This window comes from Sciurus vulgaris (genome assembly GCF_902686455.1).
Source record: "Sciurus vulgaris genome assembly, chromosome: 13".
Classification (NCBI taxonomy): Eukaryota; Metazoa; Chordata; class Mammalia; order Rodentia; family Sciuridae; genus Sciurus; species Sciurus vulgaris.
In genome coordinates this window covers 98,156,338-98,180,765 of record NC_136474.1, presented here as the reverse complement: position 1 = coordinate 98,180,765, position 24,428 = coordinate 98,156,338, and the positions used below count along the sequence as shown (strand labels likewise).

The 24,428-nt window shown below is 53.4% G+C and overlaps 1 protein-coding gene across 4 annotated transcripts in view; it reads right to left on the bottom strand.

Moving 5' to 3' along the window:
* The window catches only part of ZNF236 (zinc finger protein 236), an 85,282-nt gene that overhangs the window by 21,370 nt on the left and 39,484 nt on the right, over positions 1-24,428 (bottom strand). For all 4 annotated transcript variants that reach the window (XM_079108245.1, XM_079108246.1, XM_079108247.1 and 1 more), the window contains exons 11-22: positions 23,755-23,958; positions 18,141-18,282; positions 17,350-17,610; positions 14,074-14,327; positions 13,137-13,238; positions 12,293-12,444; positions 10,751-10,854; positions 8,394-8,545; positions 6,584-6,796; positions 3,803-4,085; positions 1,739-1,842; positions 271-639 (exon numbers count right to left, since the gene is read on the bottom strand). In XM_079108245.1, coding sequence (XP_078964371.1) covers positions 271-639; positions 1,739-1,842; positions 3,803-4,085; positions 6,584-6,796; positions 8,394-8,545; positions 10,751-10,854; positions 12,293-12,444; positions 13,137-13,238; positions 14,074-14,327; positions 17,350-17,610; positions 18,141-18,282; positions 23,755-23,958 — 2,340 coding nt within the window. The remainder of the gene's footprint in view (positions 1-270; positions 640-1,738; positions 1,843-3,802; positions 4,086-6,583; positions 6,797-8,393; positions 8,546-10,750; positions 10,855-12,292; positions 12,445-13,136; positions 13,239-14,073; positions 14,328-17,349; positions 17,611-18,140; positions 18,283-23,754; positions 23,959-24,428) is intronic.

The window sequence follows — 24,428 nt, the reverse complement described above, 5'->3', positions numbered from 1 at the left end:
TCCGGAATCAACTCACTACTGAACCTAAAAGAACGCCAAGTACGGAGAAACACATCTCAGCCACTAAAACCAAAAGCAAACCAAAGTGCTAAGGTGTTAAAAAGCAGACGTGACAGAGGGGAAGTGGAAGATAAACTCCGCTTCCCTCCGGCCTCAGAAGGGACAGGCTCCAGGAAGGGCGCACCCCACTGCAGAAACTGCACCCCTCCACCCAGGACACGAGGGGTGCACAGCATAGAGGGACTGGCCATTCCCCAGCTCAGCTCTTACCCGACACTGAGGCAGGCAGAATAGCCTGGCCCACCAGTCCTTGCAGATTCTGCAGATTCTGGTCGAACTGCCCTGTTAGCACGGAGTTGTTCATGATGAACACATTAGGGTCTGTGGAGGAGGAGCCCAGCAGGTTGGCTGGCTGCAGTCCCTCTGGTGAGCTGCGTGCCGCGGGCTTTCTGACCTTCTTCGGGTCTGGTTTGTAGTGGAACTGCATGTGTGTCTTCCTGCGGCCCGAGGTGCGGAAGCGGAGCTCGCAGTGAGGGCACTTGAAAGGCTTTGCTCCCGTGTGCAGGCGCATGTGCACCTTCAGGCTGCCCTTGGTGGAGAAGGCGTTGCTGCACACGTGGCAGCTGAAGAGCTTCTGCCCTGCGGAGAGCAGCCAAGAGTCAGTGGGGCCTCGGCACGGTGTGCTCCTGACCCCTGGGCCGCGAGGGCAGGCGGTGTGGGGTCCTTGGGCCCAAGTGCTCTACAGAGGCTACCGACCTGGCAGCCAGGTGCAGAGCCCCAGGGCATGCTGCTGACAGCCGAGCCCAGGGCGTCCTCACCCACATCAACTGTGCCCTTCCCTGAACCACCGTCTCGCCTCTACTGGTATCTGCCCGACGGTTACTGGAAGCGAGGTGCAGACTTAGCAGACTCAGCCACTTATGTGCTTCTCTTTGGCTTTACAAAGGGCACTCAGCACCTGAGCTAATCTCTAATCTCTGATCTCTTTTGCCAAATGGGGACAACCAGTGTGGTTGGCACCAGGCAGGGACCCTTCGGGGACCATGCGCCATGTGCCAGTCACATACCCACTTCTTTCCTTCCCAGCTCTTCTCACCCTCACCCGGGTCATGAAGGCCACCAGGACGCAGGGGTTGCCAGCCCAGGCTCTCCGCTCTGCCCTGGGAGAGCCTGGGTGGGAAAGCTTCCTGGCCCGCCCTTTCCCTCTGCTGCCCAGGAACAAGTGCTGCAGCAGGGGTGATGCAGGTGGGGACCACAGGAGGCCCGGACCTCACACTGGGTCCTCACGGGTCACCTCGGCACTGCACATGGAGAAAGGGCCGCCAGAAGCATTCTCAGAGATGCCCTCTGCTTCCCATCCACAGGAGCTGCAGAAAGCCCACTGAGCAGGCGCCGAGGGCGGGGGCACCTCCCAGCCCAGGGCACCAGCATGGCGACTGGAGGCCGGGCTGGTAGGATTCCACAGCCCCCATCTTCAAGAAGCCTCAACAGGCTGCAGGAGACACCCCTCCGGCCAGACGAGACCCAGAGGAAGAACATGACCCGTAACTTCAAGATCTCATCTCCTTTTCTTGGGCCACTTTCCTCATGTCAGGATTAGGGGGAAAAAACCTTTTATACCCACTTTCTCACGGATCCTGACTTTTAAGCTTTCGATGATGCTGACAAAGTGTCAAAGTGTGCAAAACACATGGGAATGAAGCAGAAGCAGCACCAGGCCGGCCCAGGCCGTCCGTACCTGTGTGGGTCTTCACGTGGCAATCCAGAGTGGACTTCACTGTGAAGCTCTTCCCACACTCCTCACACTTGTACGGCTTTTCTCCAGTGTGGATTCGAACATGCCTGACAAAGACACTTGCGATTCAGTGGTTTTATTTTTAAATATGTACATTGACAACTTTATGATTTGAAATTCATAACCACATAAATAAGAATCATGTGTTCCTAGGTTCTGATTAAACTTGGCCAAATACAAATTTTGAGCTTCACTCTACACATGAAAAACATCATTAAAAATATAAATAACAAAAATATTTGCAAGACAAATATAAACATGGTTAATTTCTTAAAAAACAAAGAACTCTTGCTAATCAGCAAGAAGACAGCGCACATTAGAGCAGACAAGTGGGTGAGATGGAACTCACGGAAGAAACGGCCAAGGCACAGGCTGGATGGGGCCCTCGTCAGCAGCCAGTGCAGCCCTGGGGCCTGGGGGAGGCCATCTCACCATACCAGCAGCAAGCAGGCTCGGGGACACTGCCTCTGGGGGGCTATGGCCTGCAGGAGCACATGGCATCCAGCACTGGGGCTGGTGACAGCCCTGGGCTGCCGAGCAGAACCCTATGTCACCACTACAAAGGACAAGGGGGGTCTGAGGTGCTGACTCGTGGGTACACAGAAGTCAGTGGGAAGTGGAATCACAGGCTGAGGTGGGAGGGGTGGGCACCTCCTGAAAGCAGAGAGGCGCAACAGCGGCCCTCCCTGGAGAGCAGCGTAGCCCTCGCCCTCCCGGGTGTGTCTCGTTGTGAACCCGATTTGACAAGAAGGGAGGCTCAGCCTGGAGGTTTGTTAGGGAAGGACAGGCCAGCCAGCTGCTGTGCACTGTTTTTGGGACTGGCTCCTGTCCTGTGCGTTCAGATGACCTCGTCTCCAGCTCACTCCTCCCTGCTGGCCTGGGGGATGTCCCAAGGGTGTGTGGACTCAGACACCACCTCAACACCCCCCACTGGGTGGAAGGCTGACTGTCTCATTCATGACCCCCCAACTCCCACAGTGACAGCACTGTCCCTGTCAGCCAGCTCCTCAGCCTCCCGGCCAGACTCATTCCTGAGTCCTTGGACTCAGTGCCACGCCCCTGTCCCCCCAGGGCTGGCTTTCCGGTGCATGTCCCCACCCTCACAGCACAGCTCCCATGACCTAGGTCCCGTCCAGGGCTGCAGCCGAGGCCTGTCCAGCGCTCCACACGAGGCCCTTCCAGCCCCGCCACGCGGCTCTGGGTGTTCTCCACCTGACGGTCCTCACTGGCCGTGCACATCCCCTTCTCACAGAGTGCACACGTCCCCAGGGCTCCCCATGCCCACACACCTCCCGCCTTGCCCCACCACGCTGCAGAGCACTCTGCGGGTCCAGAGCACGTGGAACATGCCCTGTGTGTTTTCTGGAGCAGACTGCCACATCTGCCACCTTGAAATCTTAGCAGTTCTACTTACTAAGCTGTCTATGCCTATCTGTCTAGATAGTTCTATACCCTAGAGCAAAGACTAAGCAGTCCCACTTCTGAAAGACACTTCTGGAACCTGGGGAGAGTGTCTGGACCTGGACCTTGCCAAGCTGCACAGTCCTCAGCTCCTAACTCTGCCTCAGCCTTGGTTCTAGACTCCTTGCCGCCTGCCACACTCCATCCATGCATCCATCGCCCTCTCCACCTGCTGGCCCGATTCTTCCCGTGGTCTCCAGCTTGATGTGCGCTCCTCAAACAGACCAGCAGCCCCTGGGACAGGAGGGCATCTGGCTCTTCTGCACCCCTCAAAGCCTAGCACTCCATCTTCCTCAGTAAACAAATGTTTTATTTTTTACTACTATCGCAACCACACAGAACCATGCACAAGCAGTGCACAGAGAAACAGGCCTGCTGCTGACTACTCCAGGGAAGGTACCACAGTCAACACGCCTGAAGCCCCCACTCCTGAAGCTGCTGCACATAGGGCACGTGCAGAAGCCAACCTCCCGCACTGCCCTGAAGAGCACCAGAGGAATCCTAGCATGCGTGTCCAGGAGCCACCTACGAGACCGCAGGGCCTACCTCACCAGGTCACTGGGCTTCTTGAAGCTCTTGGGGCAGTAGCTGCAGCAGTTGGCATGCTTAGGCTCGGCCTCGAGCTCCGCGTGCTTGTCCTTCATCTCGCTGATGCGGTCCTTCTCTGCAGCTGACTGCACCAGGACCTTCTCGGACACCGTGGCACTCTCCTGGGGCCGGATCTTGGCCAGTTGGGCTGTCTCCTCCTCCGTGAAGGTGATGACCTCGGGACGAGACTTCCTCGAGGCACTTCTGTCTGGGTTCTCTTCCTCTTCCTCCAAGCACATATCTACCCAAACACAGAAGAGGACCAAATCCCTCACCAGAGCGCGGCTGTCGTCAGAACAAGTCCATGGACACCAGCTGCGCATGACAGTCAACCAGGCTGCTCCTGAGATGATACAGAGCCGCCTTTCCCACCGCTGTTCTGTTGAAAACCCAGGTGAGACAGGGAAGGAAACAAGCACGTGAAGGACATGCCTTGGGGGGTTGCTGACCCTGAGGACACTGGGACTGACCCCAACACAAGGACCAGCAGGCGGCTCGAAGCCGCTGGGGTTCAGGTGAACCTGCAGTGCTCGCAAACACAGCCACTAGGAACAGGCAACAGCAGACTGCCATCAGAGGGAACCAGAAGCCCGAACGGGGACCAAGCTGGCAAATTAGCAGAGCCCACTTTACAAACTTACTACAAAGAGAGGAATGAGACCGAGTGTCCACACATACGCATGCACGTTCAGACCTCTCTCGGGGAAGAGCAGGGCACATTTCAGCTGACGGAGAACAAGAATGGGAGCCTGGGCTGGGGGTGAGAGCACAGCTCCACGCACAACGCGGACTTGGAACGCGCAACAGAGGGCAGTGCTGGCCCCACAAGGGCCAGTCAGGACCTGGGGTCCTGGAGAGTGGGGACGGAGATGGGAGAGGGGAGGGGCGGGCGAGGAGAGCGGCAGGCCCAGAGCAGGCATCTGCAGCGGGCTGTGCTCCACAGCACGGCTCCAGGCTCAGGGAGAAGGGTCAGGTCACGGACGTGTCCCCCAAGGCTGGCAGTGAAGTGGGAGGATGCCTGAGGATCTTGAGAGGTCAGAACACAGCGACAGGGCAACAGCACAGCAGGGGAGGAGGGCAGGGAAACTCAGCACGACAAGCAGGAGAGAGCCCAAACGGCACAGGCAGGACAGGCAGTGACTGACAAGCAGACACACCAGCCCTCGCCCCCGAGGCCCGGGGTGCGGGACAGAGCGACAGGCGGCCTCCTGACCAAGGTGGGAGGCCAGAGCAGCGGGCGGGTCCCATGTTTGTCGGCACTCGCCTAGTGGCAGGAAGCCCAGCAGGCCCAGCAGGCCCAGCACAGCTCCTCAGCGTGCCCAGTGCGGGGCTGGACCTGGAGCAACCCTGGCTGCTTCTCACGCCTTACTGACCCCGTGGCATTTTAACCAACAGAAACAAAGGTTCTCTGAGCCCTGGAGCCTGACGTACAACCACGCCGCAAGTCAGGGTGGAAGCAGGAGCCCAGAGCTGCCTCGGGAAGAGGCTTTTCTGCGCGGAGGACACAGCTCTTGCTGCCTGGAGGGGTGGATTCCGAGCCTTGCTGCTCTCGCTTCAGGGGAACACATGGGACCTCAGGAGCAGACGGCCAGCGCAGACCAGGGAACGCACCCAGCAGGGGCCACAGCCCTGGCCAACCTGGTTCCCGAGACACTGACCGCATGCCCTGGGGCCCTCATCAACACGACCTCCCCTCGGCAATGTGGTGAGGACAACACTGGCAGCCACGGGCGCAGCAGGCCCGCAGGACGCACAGTGAGAAGGGCAGGGCGCCTCACAGCACCCGCGTGGCGACCCAGCGTGTGCGACGTGCTCCTGCTGTGGGGCAGGCAGGCTCTGCTGAGGAGAGACCTCTACTGTGCTCCAAGGCAGAAGCATGGGCCGTGGCCTCGGGAGCGCGGCCCTGGTGGGGCTGGGCAGACATCTAGGGGCAGCCGCCGCCCGCTGCCCAGGTCCTGAGCAGCCAGATGAGACAGCCTGCGGTGACACAGGTCTGGCCGCAGGCACGGCTCCCACAGGGCCGGCTGCTGCGGACCTGGGGAGGCAGAGGCTGGCTGCTCCTCCACCCACGGGCAACCACAGGACAAGCCTGGGCAGCTCCACGCAGCTGCGTCGCCTGCTGCCGCCCGCACTGTCTGCGCCCTGAGTGCAGGGCAGACTTTAGGAGGGACGCCACGCGGGTTCCAGCAGCCTGCCCAGAGGTCACACGGCTGGGGCACACCGCCTCCTCGCGTGCCAAGGCCTCCCAGTGGCCAGAAGTCACACGTCCCCTCCAGCCTTTCCCACTTCTCTCAAAGGCATATTAGGGCTTCATACTGGGGAATAAAGTGCTTTAGTTTCTAAAAATTGAGGGTGCTGCTGAGCGCCAGCGGTACCTCAGCTGACACTCCGGGTGCTGCCGAGCGCCAGCGGTACCCCGACTGACACTCCGGGTGCTGCCGAGCGCCAGCGGTACCCCGGCTGACACTCCGGGTGCTGCCGAGCGCCAGCGGTACCCCGGCTGACACTCCGGTGCCGCCGAGCGCCAGCGGTACCCCCGCTCACACTCTGGGTGCCGCCGAGCACCAGCGGTACCCCGGCTGACACACGGGTGCTGCCGAGCGCCAGCGGTACCCCCGCTGACACTCCGGGTGCTGCCGAGCACCAGCGGTACCCCCGCTGACACTCCGGTGCTGCATACGTCACTTTATTTCCATCAGCATTTGGCTAAGAAACCTCGAAGCAACAAACGGAAAATACCTCCTCCCTCGGTCTCTGCGGCTGCCGACGCAGCAGAGGGGACTGGCTGGTGCCTCTTCATGTGCTTCTTACAGTGAACGGCGGTGCGGAAGCCCTCGTCACAGAAGGGACACTTGTAGGGCCGCATGCTCATGTGCGTGGCCATGTGCCGCGTGAGGCTGCCGTTGGTGGTGAACGAGGCGCTACAGATGCTGCAGCTGAACGCCTTCACCCCTGTGGCGACAGAGCAGACAGCAGCATTGGGGAGGACCCGGCCGCACCACCAGCCCAGACGCACTCAAGCAAAGAATGTCAATAAGCCGCGACTCAAAGATGGTGTCTGTGCTGTTTCCAAACTTTAGAAATGGACTGTTAAGAGCATGGAAACTGACGGAGCACATCTCACCATATTCTCTACTGGCACTAACAGTCTCTGAGAAGACGTTTCTCCAAACAAACCAAGTCACCGGGCACAGTGTGATCCCAGCTACTCGGGAGGCTGAGGCAGGAGGATTGCAAGTTCTAGGCCAGCCTCTGCAACCCTGTCTCAAAATAAAAAACAAAAAGGGCTGGGGATGTGGCTCAGTGGTAGAGCACTGTGGGTTCAATCCCCAGCACCACAAAAAAACAAAAAACTAGTTTCCATCTCCAGCGTCTTCACCTAAGCTGGCAGTGCGTGTGCCAGGTGGACCCAAGTGGAGTTTCCTCAAGTCCATTTTCGCCTCAATGCCACAGCAAATGCCTCAACCGTGCCCCAGGAGGAGTCCACTGGGCATCTGTGGCTCATCTCAGGGCGGACAGACCCCAAGCCCTCTCTCCTCTACATCAACAACTCGAGGAAGGACCCCGGGGGGCGTGTCCATACCAGCCTGGCCCTTGGCGGCTCCTCTTCCCTCTGATACAAAGCCCTGTACAGAACACGTAGCATAACAAACACGTGTATCACTAACATTAGCTACATATGTTGAATGCATTCAACAGATAAATGTAATACACCGAAAACACATTTGATTGTAAACCATGTATCTGATAAAGGTCCAATGACCAGAATATATAAAAAAATTCTTAGGACTCGGTAACAACAGGTAAACCAACCTGCCTTCAAAACGGACACAGGATCAGCACAGACATTTCTCAGCCCAGGAGCCACAGAAGGCGCACACCAAAGTCACAAGGGGCCAGCACTGCACCAGCCCGCGCGGACCCGGTGAAAAGAGCCAGCAGTGAGACTGGCAACTCGCGGAGCAGCGGGCCCTCCCACACTTGCCGGGACTGCAAACGAGCAGCCACTTTAGAAAAGAGCCAAGGACACTCACGAGCTTAAAAAGTGTCATCCTGTATCCTAGCAATTCTGTGTCCGGGAGAGACACAGAAGTAAAGGTCACCCAGATCAAGAGCAGGGTTCTTCAAATAGTCAAAAAGTGGAAGTAACCCCAACGTCCCCTGATGACGGGCAGCACGTGAGTGAAAAGTGGCACGCCCACGGAGGGGACGCGCTACCCCCGCAAAGGACAGCAGTGCTGACGCGGGCCACACACAGACACCTGAGCGTGCCGGCCAAGCAGAAGCAGCCAGTCACGAAAGACCACAGGTGGCAGCCGCCACGCGCACGGCACGTCCACGCAGACCCATCTGTGAACAACAGAAGGTGGGGCCCGAGGGGAGGCCGGCCAGAGACAAGTCCTGAACGGCACAGGTGGCTGCAGAGCTCTGGGGACACCGAGCCCCACGGCGCACCAGGAGCGGTGCCATGGCAGCAGGGGGAGCCCACCCCAGCAGAGCTGCCGCGCCGCACACAACGGCCACGGCCACACGCAAAGCGGACAGCGACCTGTGTGGGTCTTCTCGTGGGACCTGAGGACGCCGGAGGAGACGAAGCCGCGCCCGCAGAGCTTGCACTTGTAGGGCTTCTCCCCGGTGTGGGACCGCACATGCTGCTTCAGGTGGCTGGACTTCTTGAAGCCCTTGTTGCAGTAGTCACACCTGCAACCAGACAGCAGAGTTCAGAGCAGGGTCAGCCCAGCTAGGGAGGAGGACGGGCCCAGCTCTGTGGCAGGCACCCAGCGAGGGCTGCAGCAGAGGCCAGGCCTGCTGCCCAGGCTGGACAGCACAACAGATGGTACCACCATGGCCACAACTGGCCACACCGGGTTCTGCGGGGTGAGGAGTCTGTGCCCTTCATTCTGTCCAAACTAACGAGTCCTGCGGTGACTCCCCAGCAGACGAAAAGGCGATCCCTCAGAAACCCTTCAAACACAGACGAAGGACAGCTGCTGCAGACACTGACGCCCGCCACTGCCCAAGACCAGGCCCTGCACCTGCAACCCACTCACTTGTTGGGTTAACACTTCAAGGAAACAGACCGTGCTAGTTATTTTGCATACACAGCTATGCGGGGTCACTTCCCCCTCAGCAGCTACTTCATAGATTAGAATTACTCTTTCTCTGATGTGTCCAACCAGCTGCCCAGATCCACCGCCCATATGGCTGCCTGTCCATTCACCCTGATCACAGCTCTGGGGAGCCCGCCATGAGACCAGGTGGAGGATGGGGACCCAGCCCACCTGGAGCAAGTCTGCTTAGGCCCCATCCCCAGGAGGCATGCTGCTGCCTACGCCGTCCCACGCCACAGGAAAGGGCAGCTGTGGGCTCTAGGTTCTGCGGCGCCTTAGACAAGGACCTGCATCTTAGCACTTCCAGAGACCCCTCCACTCACTGGCAGCCTACCACACCCATGGCTGCTCCTCTCCTACCCACGTCCTCATGAGTGGCCAGGACACAAGCTCTGAGCCACTTGTTTGGGCAAGAATACTGGTCCCTGTCCTGATAACTCTCAAATGTGGGCTTCCAGCCTGGACCCCCAGGGCTAGGCTGGTGGAAAGGACACATGCATGCCGTTCTTCTCAACCATCAATCCCAGCAATCCAAACCGACACTGCCTCTCCGGGGGACGGCAGGTGCTCAGGTCTCATCCTGAGGTGCTCCTGGATCCTCTCTCCTGCACCCCTGTGGTAAGTCCCGCAGGTCTGACCTCTGAACACACCCAGTTTCCGCCACTGTTCAGCAGCAATGGCTCCCCTCCTACCGGCGGCCGTGGCCTCAGCGCCCTGCTCCTGCGGGCTCCTGCACAGCCTGCCCATCACCTCCTCCCTGGAGGGAGGCAGCACTGAAGGCTGAGGCTCACTCGACAGTGCTGGTGCCCCGAGTAGGCGCTAGATGAACACCGTGAGCAGAGCGCCCCACCTGGGGAGCCGGTGACCCAGGACCACGGGACTCGCCAGTCACATCTGGAAACAGCAAAGCCAAGAGGCCATCTTTATGCGCCTCAGCCCAAGGGTCCGCAAAGCAAGACCAACGCCCCCACGTGCTCTTGAATCTGCAAACTGGCGGAGCTCCTGCTCGAAGGCCTTTCAAAGGTGAAGGAGCCGACACCTACAAATGCTGGTTCAAGGCACTTCAGCTCTTGCTTGGAAAACAAACAGCACAGAAAGGAAAGGGACTCTCGAGAAGGGCGTGCTTGGCAGAACAGCAGAACACTCACTTTCTAAAACCTTGACTGAGAGCATTGCTTTGAGGCAAAGCAGTTCATCAGTTTTTAAGAGGAGCTTTTAGTTAAAATGACCTGGTCATTTTTTTTGTTAAATGACTCTGAACAAAAGTATTAAGACTTCAAAAAGTACTTTAAGAAAGGAATACAATTATTAGAACATAGCAAAGCCAAGGCGACCTCTGTTATAGGCAACGTTCATTTTAGCTTCCTTTGGCGGAACTCATCTTCCGTTTTCTAAGAAGATGGCAGTCTTACTCCCTGTCCACCAGGCCCTCCACAGTGAGTGGGCATGCGCACTCCGTGAGGGGCAACGTGAAGACAGGAGCCTGCGCCCCGGCACAGCTATACCTAGAACGCCCAGGGCCTGGGGCAGAGACGTACCACTGCGTGGGCATAGGGCTCACCACAGTGACAGAAGCTGAGGCCCAGAAGCCCAGGTGCACGGCTGAAGGAAACTGCACTTCCAACCGGGCCCTGGCCTGTGCTAGCAGGCTGTGCTGGGTCGCCTCTGCCGGCCCAGGCCCCACAGGAGCAGGCGACGAGCCCCGCTTCAGAGTCTGAGGGACTGAGCCGCCCAGTCCCGCACCAGGGCGGGCACCGCATCAGCACTGCAGGCCGGAGCCAGCGGGTGGCACTACCTGTAGGTGCGCCGGCTCTGGTCCTCGCCGTCCTCCAGGAACTGGGGGCGCTGCGTCTGCAGGTCCAGCTCCTCCTGGGAACTCTCCTGAATCAAGCGCGCTGTCTGAAATAAGGAGATGCACGAGGCAGTGCTTACACTTCTGTGAGCAGACAGTGATGCGTTACCAAGGATGAGGGCGGGATGCAGTCCCCTGCCGTCGCTGGGCCACAGACGGACCTGACCAGCAGTGCTGGCCGTCTCCCTGACCACTGACGTACTGTAGGAGAGACGCCTCCATCAATCAGCTGGACTCTCACTAGCTGCTGCGATGTGGACTGCAGCTGCCCCTCTGAGGCCACATGCTACCAGCATGGATGCCAGCCTGTGGTGCCGCTGGATAGCGGGCCTGGTGGAAGGACACAGGCCCCTCCCGGCCCGCTGCCAGCTGGCCGCATGAGGCTCTGCCGGGGCGAAGACGGACGACAGCACCACCGGCCATGGACCACACACCTGAAACTAGGCCCTTTCGAGTTATTCTTTCAGCTATTTTGTCACAGTGATGGACAGATGGTGAACATGCTGGCAGTGAATGAAACCCGACTTCTGAAAAGATGAAGTCTCCTCTCCTGCCACAAACGACAGGGTGAGCGAGAGGACCTGCCACCCACCCTAGGGACAGTCACAGACAGAGAGAACAGTCACTGTGACCCTTCCCACAACACAGGCTCACAGCCCAGCCTGGCCAAGGCCTGCCGACCACTTCTGAACCAGAGGGGAACTAGGCCTTGGACACCTGGAAGGCAAGGGCAGTGTGTGAACAGTGCAGCCCACCAGCCTGCTGACCAAGGGCTGCTTCTGATTTTTCGCCTGACTTTCAGGACCAGATGGGACAGCAACTCTGCTGCCCCTACTGTTTCCACAGGTTCCTAGAGGCCCTGGATGAGGAGAAGTTACTAAGGAGCATGCTTGCTACTCCAGACTTGGCACCTGCTTCCAGCCACATGGTGTCAAGCCACGAGAAAGCACTTGGCATTCACTCAGGCCTACCACTGGGCAAAGCTACTAAAAGATTTTAAGAAAAGAAGAAAGCAATTAATTGGTCAATCATTTTCATCACTACTAAAAAATTTCTAATAACAGGAAAATCAAACAAAAACTTAAATGCCTCCAACTTGAATAAGATATTAAAAATTTTAATTACACAATTAAATAATTTCAATATGTTAGCATTCATTTTACTTTCCTTCTAACTTATTTAAGATTCCACAAACAAAAACACTTAGATCTTGTGCAAAAGCCATATCCTTCTAACTTTATTGCCCAGTCTTATTGACTTCCTGGCTTTAGCTAAAACAGCAAAGCCACATCATGCTGCTGAACTCAGTCAGGTCAAGAGGTTTCAAGGAGAAAGCCTGCCTGCTAGACACTGAGGTTTTCGCAGGCAATGCCCTAGCTTAGCAGTGGGCATGCCCTTGGAGGCCAGCAAGTTCCACATGATCACAGCGAGACAGAAGAGCATCTGCCAGGGGTGACAGGCACTGTCCCTCCTGCAAACACTCACTACGTTCATTGTGTCGGAGCTCGGGACCTGCAGCAAGTTCTGCTGGTGGAAGCTCGTGGACAGTGCTTGCGACTCAAGAGTACTGGAATCTTGTAGTTGTTGCACAGGTGGAAACTGAGTCTGTTGATTGTACGTATCCGTCACTGTGAAACCTGAAATGCATTAGAAAGAGTTCTACGGAAAATAGGACAGTGTTTATACAAGAAAATTTTAAAATCGGGTTTATAGCTGGGCGCAGTGGCGCACGCCTATAATCCCAGCAGCTCAGGAGGCCGAGACAGGAGGATTGAGAGTTCAAAGCCAGACTCAGCAATGATGAGGTGCTAAGCAACTCAGTGAGACCCTGTCTCTAAACAAAATACAAAATAGGGCTGGGGATGTGGCTCAATAGTCCAGTGCCCCTGAGTTCAATTCCCAGTACTAAAAAAAAAAAAAAAATTGGGTTTATAAATTTAAAAATGTCTAAACGTACATTTCTACTTTCTGAGACTCAGGATTCATTTTTATCAGCAGCTCCAAGATGGTCTGCACCCCACAAAGATGACTTTGGTGCAGGCTTTAGAAACCATTCACGAACACCAACTACTCTCAGATCCCAATTCCTACTCCACAGTCTTCGGTTAGAAACTGTGTGTGGAATGATTGTGAAAGTCAGCTTCCAGGAGATGTGACCAGACCACAACATCTGTGTCATCAATTTTAAAATATTATATAAAGTATGCAAACGTTATTTGGTTTGAAATCATAAATTCTAGACTGGATTTAGAGAAACACCTACTGTGGTTCATGAAAGTGAACCTGATGTAGGTCACCTGGCTTGCCGATCTCACCCTGACCTACTGACCTTGAGACAGCCCTGATGGCTCAAAGGACTGCTGCGTAGGAGTCGGCTCTCCAAACTGGTCCATGTGCCCTGGGAGAGGGTCCTGGGCACCTGCAAACCCATCTGCACAAGAACACAAAAGAAGGAGTCCACACACTGAGGCCGCACACTTTCAGACACACCGTCCATACATGGGCTTCAGCAGGTTTTCAAAAGCTAGCCTCTTTATTTTGAAAAGGTAACAGGGAGGCTAGGACATTGCTCTAACATTTCTATAAAGTAATATTCTAAAACGCACTTACTCCCAGAAGTACTTAAAACCCTGCTGGGAGCAAATGGCCCCAGGCACTGCAGAGGGCAAGCAGTGTGTAGTCCCCCCAGAGACCAGAAGAGAGCAGGACACGTCCCCGAGGTCAGCACACACGCCTGTATGCCAACAGGCCTGGGCGAGGCAGGAAACCGTGTGAGAAAGCAGTCAGCACACACTGTGCACACTGCCACAGCTGAGCTGATGTTTTCTTGTAACCAGACTTTACAGTCGAAGGAAGCCATGTGCTGCTTCTATCAAGAACCAGGCACCCAACAGCACTGCATCAGCCCAGGACTCGGCCTGGGGGCACTGCCGCAGAATGCGACTGATGTGCAGACACGCGCCTAGGAGGAACGAGGTCCTGGCCGTGTGAAGGGCACTGTAGGTCATAGAGCACACACACAAGATCCTGGAGTGTGTTTCCAGGTGCACACTGGCAGAGTGTGCATTAGCTTGAACAAACAGAAAGGCACTGCACTGGATGGGGACAGTAGGCTTTGAGCAGCCCTGAGGTTCCTAAGACTTCCAAAATCTGCTACCAAGAAGTGAGCTTACTCTGAGTTAAGACCAACACACAAAAACCCTCGCCCTTAAAGGCCTAATAAAGTTGAAGAGTAAAGTGGGATTGGAGAGCATAAGGGGACCCACCTTCGTCCGCTTCCAAAGGCTGCTCCGTCAGCTGTGGCCCCAGGGCCGCCTCTTCTGTGCCCACCACGTGCTGCGACCCCAGGTCCAGCATGGCCTCAGGCTCGGCCGCAATGGGCTCGGGAGCCTGCTGCAGCGCGGCACCCTCCATCTCCACCGGCACGGGAGCCGACACCTGCATGCCGGGCTGGCCCTCGGTGCCGTCGCCCTCTGAGGTGGCCTGCTGGTGCTGCTGCAGCTGCTGGGCAAGTTCGTATCTTCAGGAAAAGCAACAGCGAGTCACAGTTAGACATGGCCGTACCTACTGCGGCTCTGGCCACGGATTGTGATTTATTGCAAAACTCGTGCTTTCACTCTCAGGTGGCTTCGCTGTGGAGTCGCGATGGCGACCAGCTAAACTCACGCACTACTGGTGACTCTGAAGAGAGCCCCACTGCTTCTAGTGCCGTCGCAGAGCGAAGGACACAGGGCTCCCGAGAGATGGCAAGACACACCCAAAATCAAAGCACAGGAAGGCCTCGGAGACGCAGCAGCTGAACACTGGAGCCCCCACTCGCTTCTGCACGGGTCCCCGTCTCCGAGTGACTGTCCTGGCCAGCTCCTCTCCAGACCAGCCCACGCACCACCAGCAAAGGCAGTGTCTCGGGAGCCAGCCCGCCGGCCCTGGGCCCACCACGAGTCACACTCCAGGAGGCCTTGTGCTAATGCTGCTCGTGGCAACATCCACTTGCAAAACACATGCGGTATGTATTCACCAAGGTGTTTCTCTTCCAAAGAGAAAGATGAACAACAAAATTAGTGGCTGCCTCCAACAATGACCTGACTGACCAAATGGACAGCATACCTGCCACCTAACCAGAGGCCATCCACTCTGCCTTCCCCACACTCCTGATCAGACCCACTGAGCACCACCACGGGCTCCACCACGGGCTCCACCACAGCCTGGGAACCTGCCTCCTCACACTCTTCTCCCTACCTCCAGCATTTCCTGGAGCCAGAAGCCAGAAATCACACTGACAATTAGTGAAATGCAAATCAAAACTGCTCTAAGATTCCACCCCACTCAGAATGGCAATGATCAAGAATACAAACAACAATACATCTTGGTAAGGATGTGGAAATGCAAACTGGTGCAGCCACTCTGGAAAGCAGTGTGGAGATTCCTCAGAAAACTTGGAATGGAACCACCATTTGATCCAGCTATCCCACCCCTTGGCTTATACCCAAAGAATTTAAAATCAGCATGCTACAGTGACATAGTCACATCAATGTTTACAGCAGCTAACTAACAATAGCTAAGCTATGGAACCTACCTAGGTGCCCTTCAACAGATGAATGGATAAAGAAAATGTGATATGTATGCATGATGGAATATTACTCAGCCATAAAGAAGACTGAAATCGTGGCATTTGTCAGTAAATGGATGGAATTGGAGACTATCATGCTAAGTGAAATATGCCAATCCCAAAAACCCAAATGCCAAATGCTCTCTCTGATATGTGGATAATAACCCACAATAAGGGCAGGCAGGGAGGGAAGAATAGAAGTTCATTGAATTAGACAAAGGGGAAGGAAGGGAAGGACGGGAGGATGGTAATAGGAAAGATAGTAGGATGAACTGAACGTAACTTTACTGTGTTCATACATGAATATACAACGAGTGAAACTCCACGTCACACACAACTGTAAGAATGGAATTCTAATTAGAGTAAGCTTTACTCTGTGTATTATAATACGTCAAAACATACTCTACCGTCATGTATGACTAAAAAGAACAAAAAACAATTTAAAAGAAGAAAGCAAGCATACCACCAGGCCTTTGCCACCACAGCTCTGTGCAGTGACGTCAGCCTCCACCACGCTCCCCCAGGGACGCAGGCCTCACAGGCTGGGTGGGGGAGGCCTTGATGCTTGTTTGCCGGGCTCTTCCCCACACCTTTACTATTGGAACCATGAGAAAAGTCTTCAGTGTAAGGTGTGGTATCTGGGGAACCTCCAAAATGTCAAAGGGACCCGACAGCATCCGCCTCTTGGAGGGCAGAACCACAGAGGGAGAAAGCACCCAAAACAGGCTGGCCAGCCAGCGGACTGTCACCTCAAGGTCAGACGCTGCCAAGTCCCACGACCATCTCCTGCAGGCAGCCCTCAGCGTCATCATGACAAACACTGTCCACATGATGCTCCACGTCACACAGGTGACCCCGTAACTGCAGCACTGGCCATCATGTCCACCAATGAGGGCCCGAAACCCACGTTCCCAGTCCCACCCCAGCAGGAACATTGCAAGGCCAGGCTTCATAACGGAGGAAAACGGTGCTCGACACACCGCCGGGCATGCAAGCATTTAGGCTCCTGAGCCAAGAGGGGAGCCAGCGTCCTGCTCTGCGAGCAGAGTCCAGCATCCTGAGCGTGTGCACCAAGACAGACCCAGCTCTCGCGCAGGTGCACAGTGCGAGCGCCCCTGTGAACCAGGGCACAGCCTGACCAGCACGCTGTGAGGTCTCTAAGAGGCACCACCCACGCGGCGCTCCCTCGCGGGCCCCAGCAACAGAGGGACCAGTGCAGGTGCTGACAAGCAAGCCCGGGCACTAGATCCACGACACACCAGATGACGACAAAGCCACCACAGACCAGTTATCCCGCCACTTGGGGCTGGGCTTTCGGGGAGCATCCAGGCAGACGCACCCAGGGCACACTCCTCCTCCTCAAGTTGATGGCCTAGGGCAGAAAGTCCGACACTCTCACGGGACCTAGTAACTCACCTCACATAAGCCAGAGGTGGCTCCTCCTGGCTCTACAGGTCTGACCACCCCACACGGGGCCTCAGGAACACCTGTCCCTAAGCCAGCTCTAGTCAGAAGTGACTCCCTCGGAGATGAGCAGCAGCTACTGAATGATGGGTCTGGGGGCTGCCCAGACACAGGTTCAAGTCCGAGACTAGGACGATCACCTCGGAGACGCACTGATAGCTGCCTGGAAAGCACGGCGTGCCCAGCCCCGCGCCATCTGACCGCAACAGGCAGGGCCAGCAGCCCATCCAGTACCTGCTCCCCTGTGGAGGGAGTGGACACCCGGGGCTCACCTAGCACAGACAGCCTCAGGGGACTCAGGATGGCGACACTGGGGCTTCGTCTGTGGTACTCAGAAGATCCCGGTCACTGGCGCTTGGGGTCTGTGGCCTGCACGCACGCAACCACGAGTGACACCACGGGAACCAAAGGCGGCTGTTTCTTAGAAGCGCACCCACCACCACCCAGGAATCCCGACCCGAAGACCTACCTGTGGGTTTTCATGTGCTTCTTGCAGTTGAGCGAGGTCTTAAAGGTCTTCTGGCAATAGGGGCACATGTAGGGCCGCAGGTCATTGTGAATCCCCATGTGTCTCCGCAAGCTCCCGCCGGTGGTGAAGGCTCCGTTGCAGACAAGACACTTGAAGGACTTGAGGCCCGTGTGCGTCCGCACGTGCGCCTTGAGCACGCCTGCGGACACAAAGCCTCTTCCACACTGAGAGCACTTGAAAGGCTTTTCACCCGTGTGTGACCTGCAAAGAACCAACCTTGGCACCTTCCTCACGTTCACACCCTCTGGCACATCCCCTCACCACGCTCTGGGACAGACAGCAGACGCTCAGCAGCTAAGCGAGGAGTGCTGGCACCAGCCGCCCCCGAGAGGAGGAGAAGCGGCCTCCAGGGCTCCGGCCTCCTCCTGCGCCATGCTCTCAGGATCCAGCCCTATCCCCCTTCGTCCGCACTCCGGCTAGCACCCGAGCTCCACGGAACACCCGGAAACCTAAGCTGCAGTCTCGCCAAAGAAAACAAACGCTTCTGATATTTCCTGAAAGCTTCAGATACTAAAATACAATGGGAATACCAATAAAATTCAGCAGCGATTTCTGAGTAAAATATCTTAGTCAAGACACCAAAGAAAAAAAATATCAATTACCAACATTTGAGGGTCAAATATGACATTTGAGATACCAAAACCTAACAATACCATTCCAGTTCTTCTAGAGGTCCCCAGATCACCAAACCTCTGGATTGCAGTGCACTCCTCTCTGGACCTGCAACCTACCTGATGTGTTGTTTAAGATGGCAGGACTTCTTATACGCTCGATGGCAGTAAAAACATTTGTATGGTCGGTCTGCTTCATTTACAAAATTATTATTAAAATAACTTTGGAAAAACTGGTTTCTTGGAATGGGCTGGATAAGACCTGCAAACCAAAAAAAAAAACAAGGCAGGAATGATTCAATGTCAGTGTCAATAAAATTAAATGTCAGATGTACTTGCTTTACCCTAAACATGAAAACGTGGATGTGCTGCAGAAGCCAGTGTTGCGGTCAAATGCGATTTTAATGTGTTAGGAACTATGAAAATAACTAGGGGAAATACTAACACATTAACATACCTTGTTTCCACCATGAGAGCGTGTCTGCTGTCACCATTATTTCACTTGAGTCTGCAGCCAGTGTTTTGTGAATGTCTACATGTACGTGCTATAAAGGCACTGGTTGACATGAATTTACATAACTATTTCCAAAATTTAGGTCAGGATTTCAGACTCCTTTTTACTCGAAATAAATACTGCCCTTGAGCTCCTCTGACAAATTCAAAATACCACTGATTATAACATGATCGTCTGTTCTAAGAAGGTCAGCATCGTCACAGAAATTTCATTCTACAAAATCTACAAAGAGCAAAATTACTAAAAATCATTTATGAATTTACATGCTTTTATTCCAAAAAGGGTTTCCTTAGTTTGTTCATTTATAAAGAGGATTCAATGAAGTTGGTGGGTTATACACATCATTCAGGACAAACTGAAGTGTCAACTTTTGAATCACCTGATAGGCACCAAGCACCAGAAGACAGACTCACACTCAGTTCTGGCCAGCCCTGGACTGGCTCTCCCTCTGCCAACACCAGGCTCCAACTCTCCCTCTCCTCTTCTGCCTCCTTCAGCAGAACACCAGCTTCTGTGCGGTAACGACACATCTCTTGAGGCACTATCCTGACTTTCCCCAGAAGTCCAGGGTGTTTCAGTTCTTTCCCCTAAAGCCCACTGCTCCTCCCAACCTTCCCAGGTGGATGCGTGGAACACCCTTCTCTCCGTCCACACGCTAGTGTCTTAGACCTCTGAGACCCCTTCCCTGTCTGGTCGCACTCCCTTTGCCAGTCTTGGAGACCACGCTCTTCCAATGTCTCTTAGACCTGCTTCTTCATCGCCGTCCAGCCACCATCTCCTCATCCACACACTCACTTGGCCACCGTCCACCCACTCACTTGGCCACCGTCCCCCCACTCACATGGCCATTGTCCACCCACTCACATGGCCACTGTCCACCCACTTGCTTGGCCACCATCCACCCACTCACTTGGCCACCGTCCACCCACTCACATGGCCACTGTCCACCCACTTGCTTGGCCATCCGTCCACCCACTCACTTGGCCACCATCCACCACTCACATGGCCATCGTCCACCCACCCGCTTGGCCATCGTCCACCCACTCGCTTGGCCACCATTCACCCACTCACATGGCCATCGTCCACCCACTCATTTGGCCACCGTCCACCCACTCACTTGGCCACCGTCCACCCACTAGCCCACCCCTCTGGACCCGATGCTCTCGCCACTCCCTCGGCACACCGCCCCGGCCTGTGTTCTACGGATCTGCCTCAGCACCTGCCACTCCCTGCTTGGTCTCACTTCTTCCCTACCCCACTAGGCCATGAGTTCTCAACTCTGAGTCGAGTTTGTGAGTTCACACAATACTGTCAGGCACGAGGACACGCAGATACAGCTGCATCAACTAACTCCTGTTCTCAGCATCTAAGATATTAGGGAAATTCAGTTAAGAATGAATTCAAACCAAGCTCATTTATTAATGGTCTTACGGTCGACATTTACTTGATATTCACTGTGTTTGGGGAACCCCATTAGGTTCAGGAAGGTGAATAAAAAAACTAATGTGGCCATTCTCCAAAATAACTACAAATAGAAAACCAAAATAACTGCAACTAACAAAAGCAATGCCTTTGGTCATGACCAGGCGTACTGAACCTCCTGGCTCCTAGTAGTGATGCAGAGCACGGCTGAGGAGGCACAGGCACGTGGTGTCCCGTGCGGATCCCACTTGCACACTCCACAGTCACCTGGCCATGCTTCTCACCGACACCGCCTCTTCTCCAGGTCCCTGCACTCACCCTCTGGACATGTGCACAGTGGCACTGTGCGGGGGCACCAGGTGCGCTGAGTGCCCGCAAGGATATTTCGACGACTTCTGACTTTTCACTAGCGTGAACACCACCACCCACCATCCCAGGGTGCACAGCTGTTTTAGGGTTCCTCCCAGGTATGTGGTTTTCATCTCTGAGGTGGTGCTCAGGTACATGCATTTTTAAAACAGATCCCAATGTGATTCTGAGCCCTTCTGGGGAAGAAGTTCCTATTTTGAGACATTAAGTAAAATAACAGTCATTTTTTAAATGCTTCATTTTTTACTTTCTCTAATTTGCCTAAACAAAATTTGTAAAATTAATAATTAGGCCAATTATGAGGTTTCAAACTCTAAAGAAAGAAATTAAGGATAAATAAAACATGTAAGTGCTAAGGTGCTGAATGTCTTGGTCATTTCTACTGGATCAGCAGTCCTTTAATATATTTGATCTTTAAAAGGAAACAGCTTATCTCAAAAAAAGACAAGGACAGATTTTACTTAATTAATGTAACAAAACTAACTAGAAACATCCCTGAAACATCCTAGAATTCCTTCTATCATAACAGACCTAAAAGAGCTTTATCTCATACACACACACACACACACACACACACACACACACACAAATCCAAAACACTTCTGTTCCCAAGCACTTCAGACAAAAGCTACTCGACCTGCGTTACAACCAACCTGAGGCCACAGGTCCCCAGTCTGTACCTCAAGTATCTGAACGTCAGTCCCTGGCTTCAGAGAAGAGCCCCCAAGAGTGCAGCAGAGGCAACCCCAGAGCTGTGCACACCACTCCCTGGTCCCACCTCTGGAGCACAGGACACTGGCAGCAAATATGCAAAGGACCTGAGTCTCAGCCCTGCCCAGGAGCCAGAAGACCCAGGTCTAGGTCCACCATGGGCATGGGCCCACTGCATGACCCCAACATGTCCACAACAGTGAGCAGCAGGGTGTGCGCAGCATGAAAGACACTGTGAGCCCCCTTGCAGCAGTGCACATTTTAAACACAGGTGGCCACATGACACTACACAGCCAGCCATCTTCTGTGATGTCAGAGGCTGAGCGGCTTGCTAAGTATTTGTGTGCATTCTGACACTTTTCCAAAGGGTGGTTCTGGTGTTAAGACAAGTATTCCGTGCTGTAAATAACTGCAGGTACTAGACCACGCAGCCTCCCAATCAAGTCAAAGACCATTTCATGTGAATAGCTCCCTACAAGTTTTCCTCCACTCCACCCCGCAAGTCTCTTCTGTAACCCCAAGGAGCTCGACACCAAGACAGCGACACACGTGCAAACAACAACGGCACTGAGCATGGTCCCTCAAGCAGCCGGGGCAGCAGAGCTCAGTCCCCACAAAGGGTCAAGGTGCAGCACCTAGGAAGGCGCCCGGCAGAGGTTCCACTTAACCTGGAAAAGCCGCAGAGTAGGAGTGAGAACCGTGCCATCATTCAATCAAGGGCTCACGGACTCTCGGCATCTGATTCCAGTCACAGTGATCCAGAGGGGGATGTCCCCAAACCGCCCAGCTGGAAGGGACACGAAAGCACCCTCCAGACACCCAGGAGGCTGGCCCCAGCTCTTCAACACAGACACAAGACCGCCTCGCCCCTCTGCCCTGCGCTGCAGCTTAGCCCTTTCTTCTAAGGCCAACTACGGTCGGAACATTACCCAGGAAAAGAGCCGCTTCATCCAAATTTTCAAATGTTTTAGCAACTAACTGTAGGTATTTACAATTTTCACCTCAACTGTATCTGTGCTTACACACACAATTTCTCATTTTCCCTTTAGTTTATCAATGACAAGTCATCTATTTTACTATTCTTTTAAGTTTTGTAAAATAATCAATTTTTTTAAAAATTCTTTTACATGTACTAATTCCTTTCTGGTTTTTTTATTTACATTTTTCTAGCTTGTGAGTTAACTCACAATTTTCATCCTTATTTTTTAATAGGAAATACTAAAAAGCCTTAATTTTTCTGAGGACATCTTTGGTCTACCTGACCTGTGTATGTAACACTCCCATTTATAAACATAATTTCAGTTTCAAGTCTTGCTTTCCCTTAAAATTAAATTTTAGATAGTTATTTTTTGAATTCATGTTTACATGGAACTATAATCAGCACCACTTTTCAGTGACATTCTCCTATACCATAGAATGTGGACCTTTATTTCATGTATATTTGAGAGTGTATAATTTAAGGGAAAAGACTGTACAAAGCTATTAAAATACCCTTTTTAATGTGTGTACTCAAACCTTCTTACCGTGTTTATCTAAATTGATCTTTTTAGTAGTTGCAAATCTCTCATCATACTTGAGAATTTGAACACTTCTTCCTTCTTATTGCTTTTGGTTAATACATTTTGATGCCATGCTCTTAAATATATAAAGTTCATGACTACTGATCATGTTATTGATGGTCTATGATTCATTTCAACCTAAAATATATATCTGCACACTATTTGAACTTTTTTATACCCAATTATATTTTGTCTGATGTTAATTTTGCTTATAGACTAGATTATCTTGCCTAGGAAAATGCATAGGGACTACATAAAAACCTAAATTCATACACAGCATTTAATTAGTGGTACAGTTTGAATGCTGTATCCCTTCAAAGAATTCATACTCTGAAATCTAATCCCAAGAGACAGTAAAAAGACGGGGGTCTTAGAGAAGCAACTGGGTCTGGGCAGAGCCTGCATGAAGAGGATCCTGCCTTACACGAAAAGCCCTGGACAGCTGCCTGCCCCTCTGTCCCCCATGCGTGGACAAACCGAAAGTGCTGCCACCAAGGAAGGGCGCTCTCACCAGGCACCCAATCTGCCAGTCCCTGATCCTGGACTTCTCAGTCACCAGAACTGTGAGAAATAAAGGTCCATTATTTACAAGGGATGAGTTCATGCTATTTTTGTTACAGCAGACCAAATGGACTAAAATGAGGTTTCTTGAATTTTGCTCACCTTACAAAGATCATTTTTCCAAGGATACTGGCAAGCAGTGTTCTCTTTCTGGCTACTTACCAGACTTATGGTTTGGCTTGTCTATAATATCACTGAGTCTGAAGGGTACTTAAAAGCAGGCAGTTTTTTCTTTTCCATGTAAAGATTAAAGCAGCCCAAACTGCTTCACTGTGTCACGCACCTCCTGGGACTTCACAATGAACACAAGGCATACCACATGCTCTATATTAAGACCCCTTGTCACCTTGATGGTGCCACCAAGGCAGAAACACCTCCTTAATGAGGACTGCATACTACTACCTCCACAAACGCACTGCTCGTCTTTGAACCAAAATGTACTGAGCAGTAGTTCACGATTTTCATCTCAACTGTAAAAGATACTAGTCCACAGACAGACGGGTGCTTGACAAAGATGCCATCGGCCCGCAGGTGACACTGCTGAGCAGCATGCACAGATAGGTGCTACACAGGAAGGCACCTGACAGGTGCCTCTTACCCAAGTCAGTTATGAGAATCGGCTCCTGCAGAGGGACGTCAGGGACCGGAGCACCGGCCCGGCCCGGGCGGGCCTTGGCGGGCTTGCGCTGGTGCCTCATCTTCCGTAACTCCGTGTGCTTGAAGTGGGAAGCGATGTGGGTCTTCCTATGGCCTGAGGTGCGGAACTTTTTGTCACAGTGAGGACAAGCAAAAGGTCTAACTCCTAATAAAAATAAGAGCACAGTTCAGAATCAGTTAGAGAAGGCAGAACTCAGCAAAAAATTCCAACATAAAATGTTAGTATTCCCAATACTGATTTGAACATTCATTTGTCATTCCACACTTATGATTTCCAGGCTTGTACAGATCATTTTCTCTTGTTTATATACAGTCCATAATGACAGAGGACACACAATACGAGCATTTTACATTAAAAAGAACACTTATTTTCAGGACAAAGTCTAAAGTTGTAAACTATGGGCTTCGAGCCACTGGTCCTCGGTAGGAAATGTGCCAGGGTGCTCATCCCTCAAGCTGCTGCTGCCCCTGATGACAAGACCCACCTCCAGGTCCTGTACCCCTGGGTCTGAAGAGCTGTCAGTCGCTGTTGACAAGCAGGAGTGGTAAGTAACAACCAAGTAATAATATCCTAACATCTTCTACTGTGTTCCTTTTCTGAGAGTATTTTTTTCC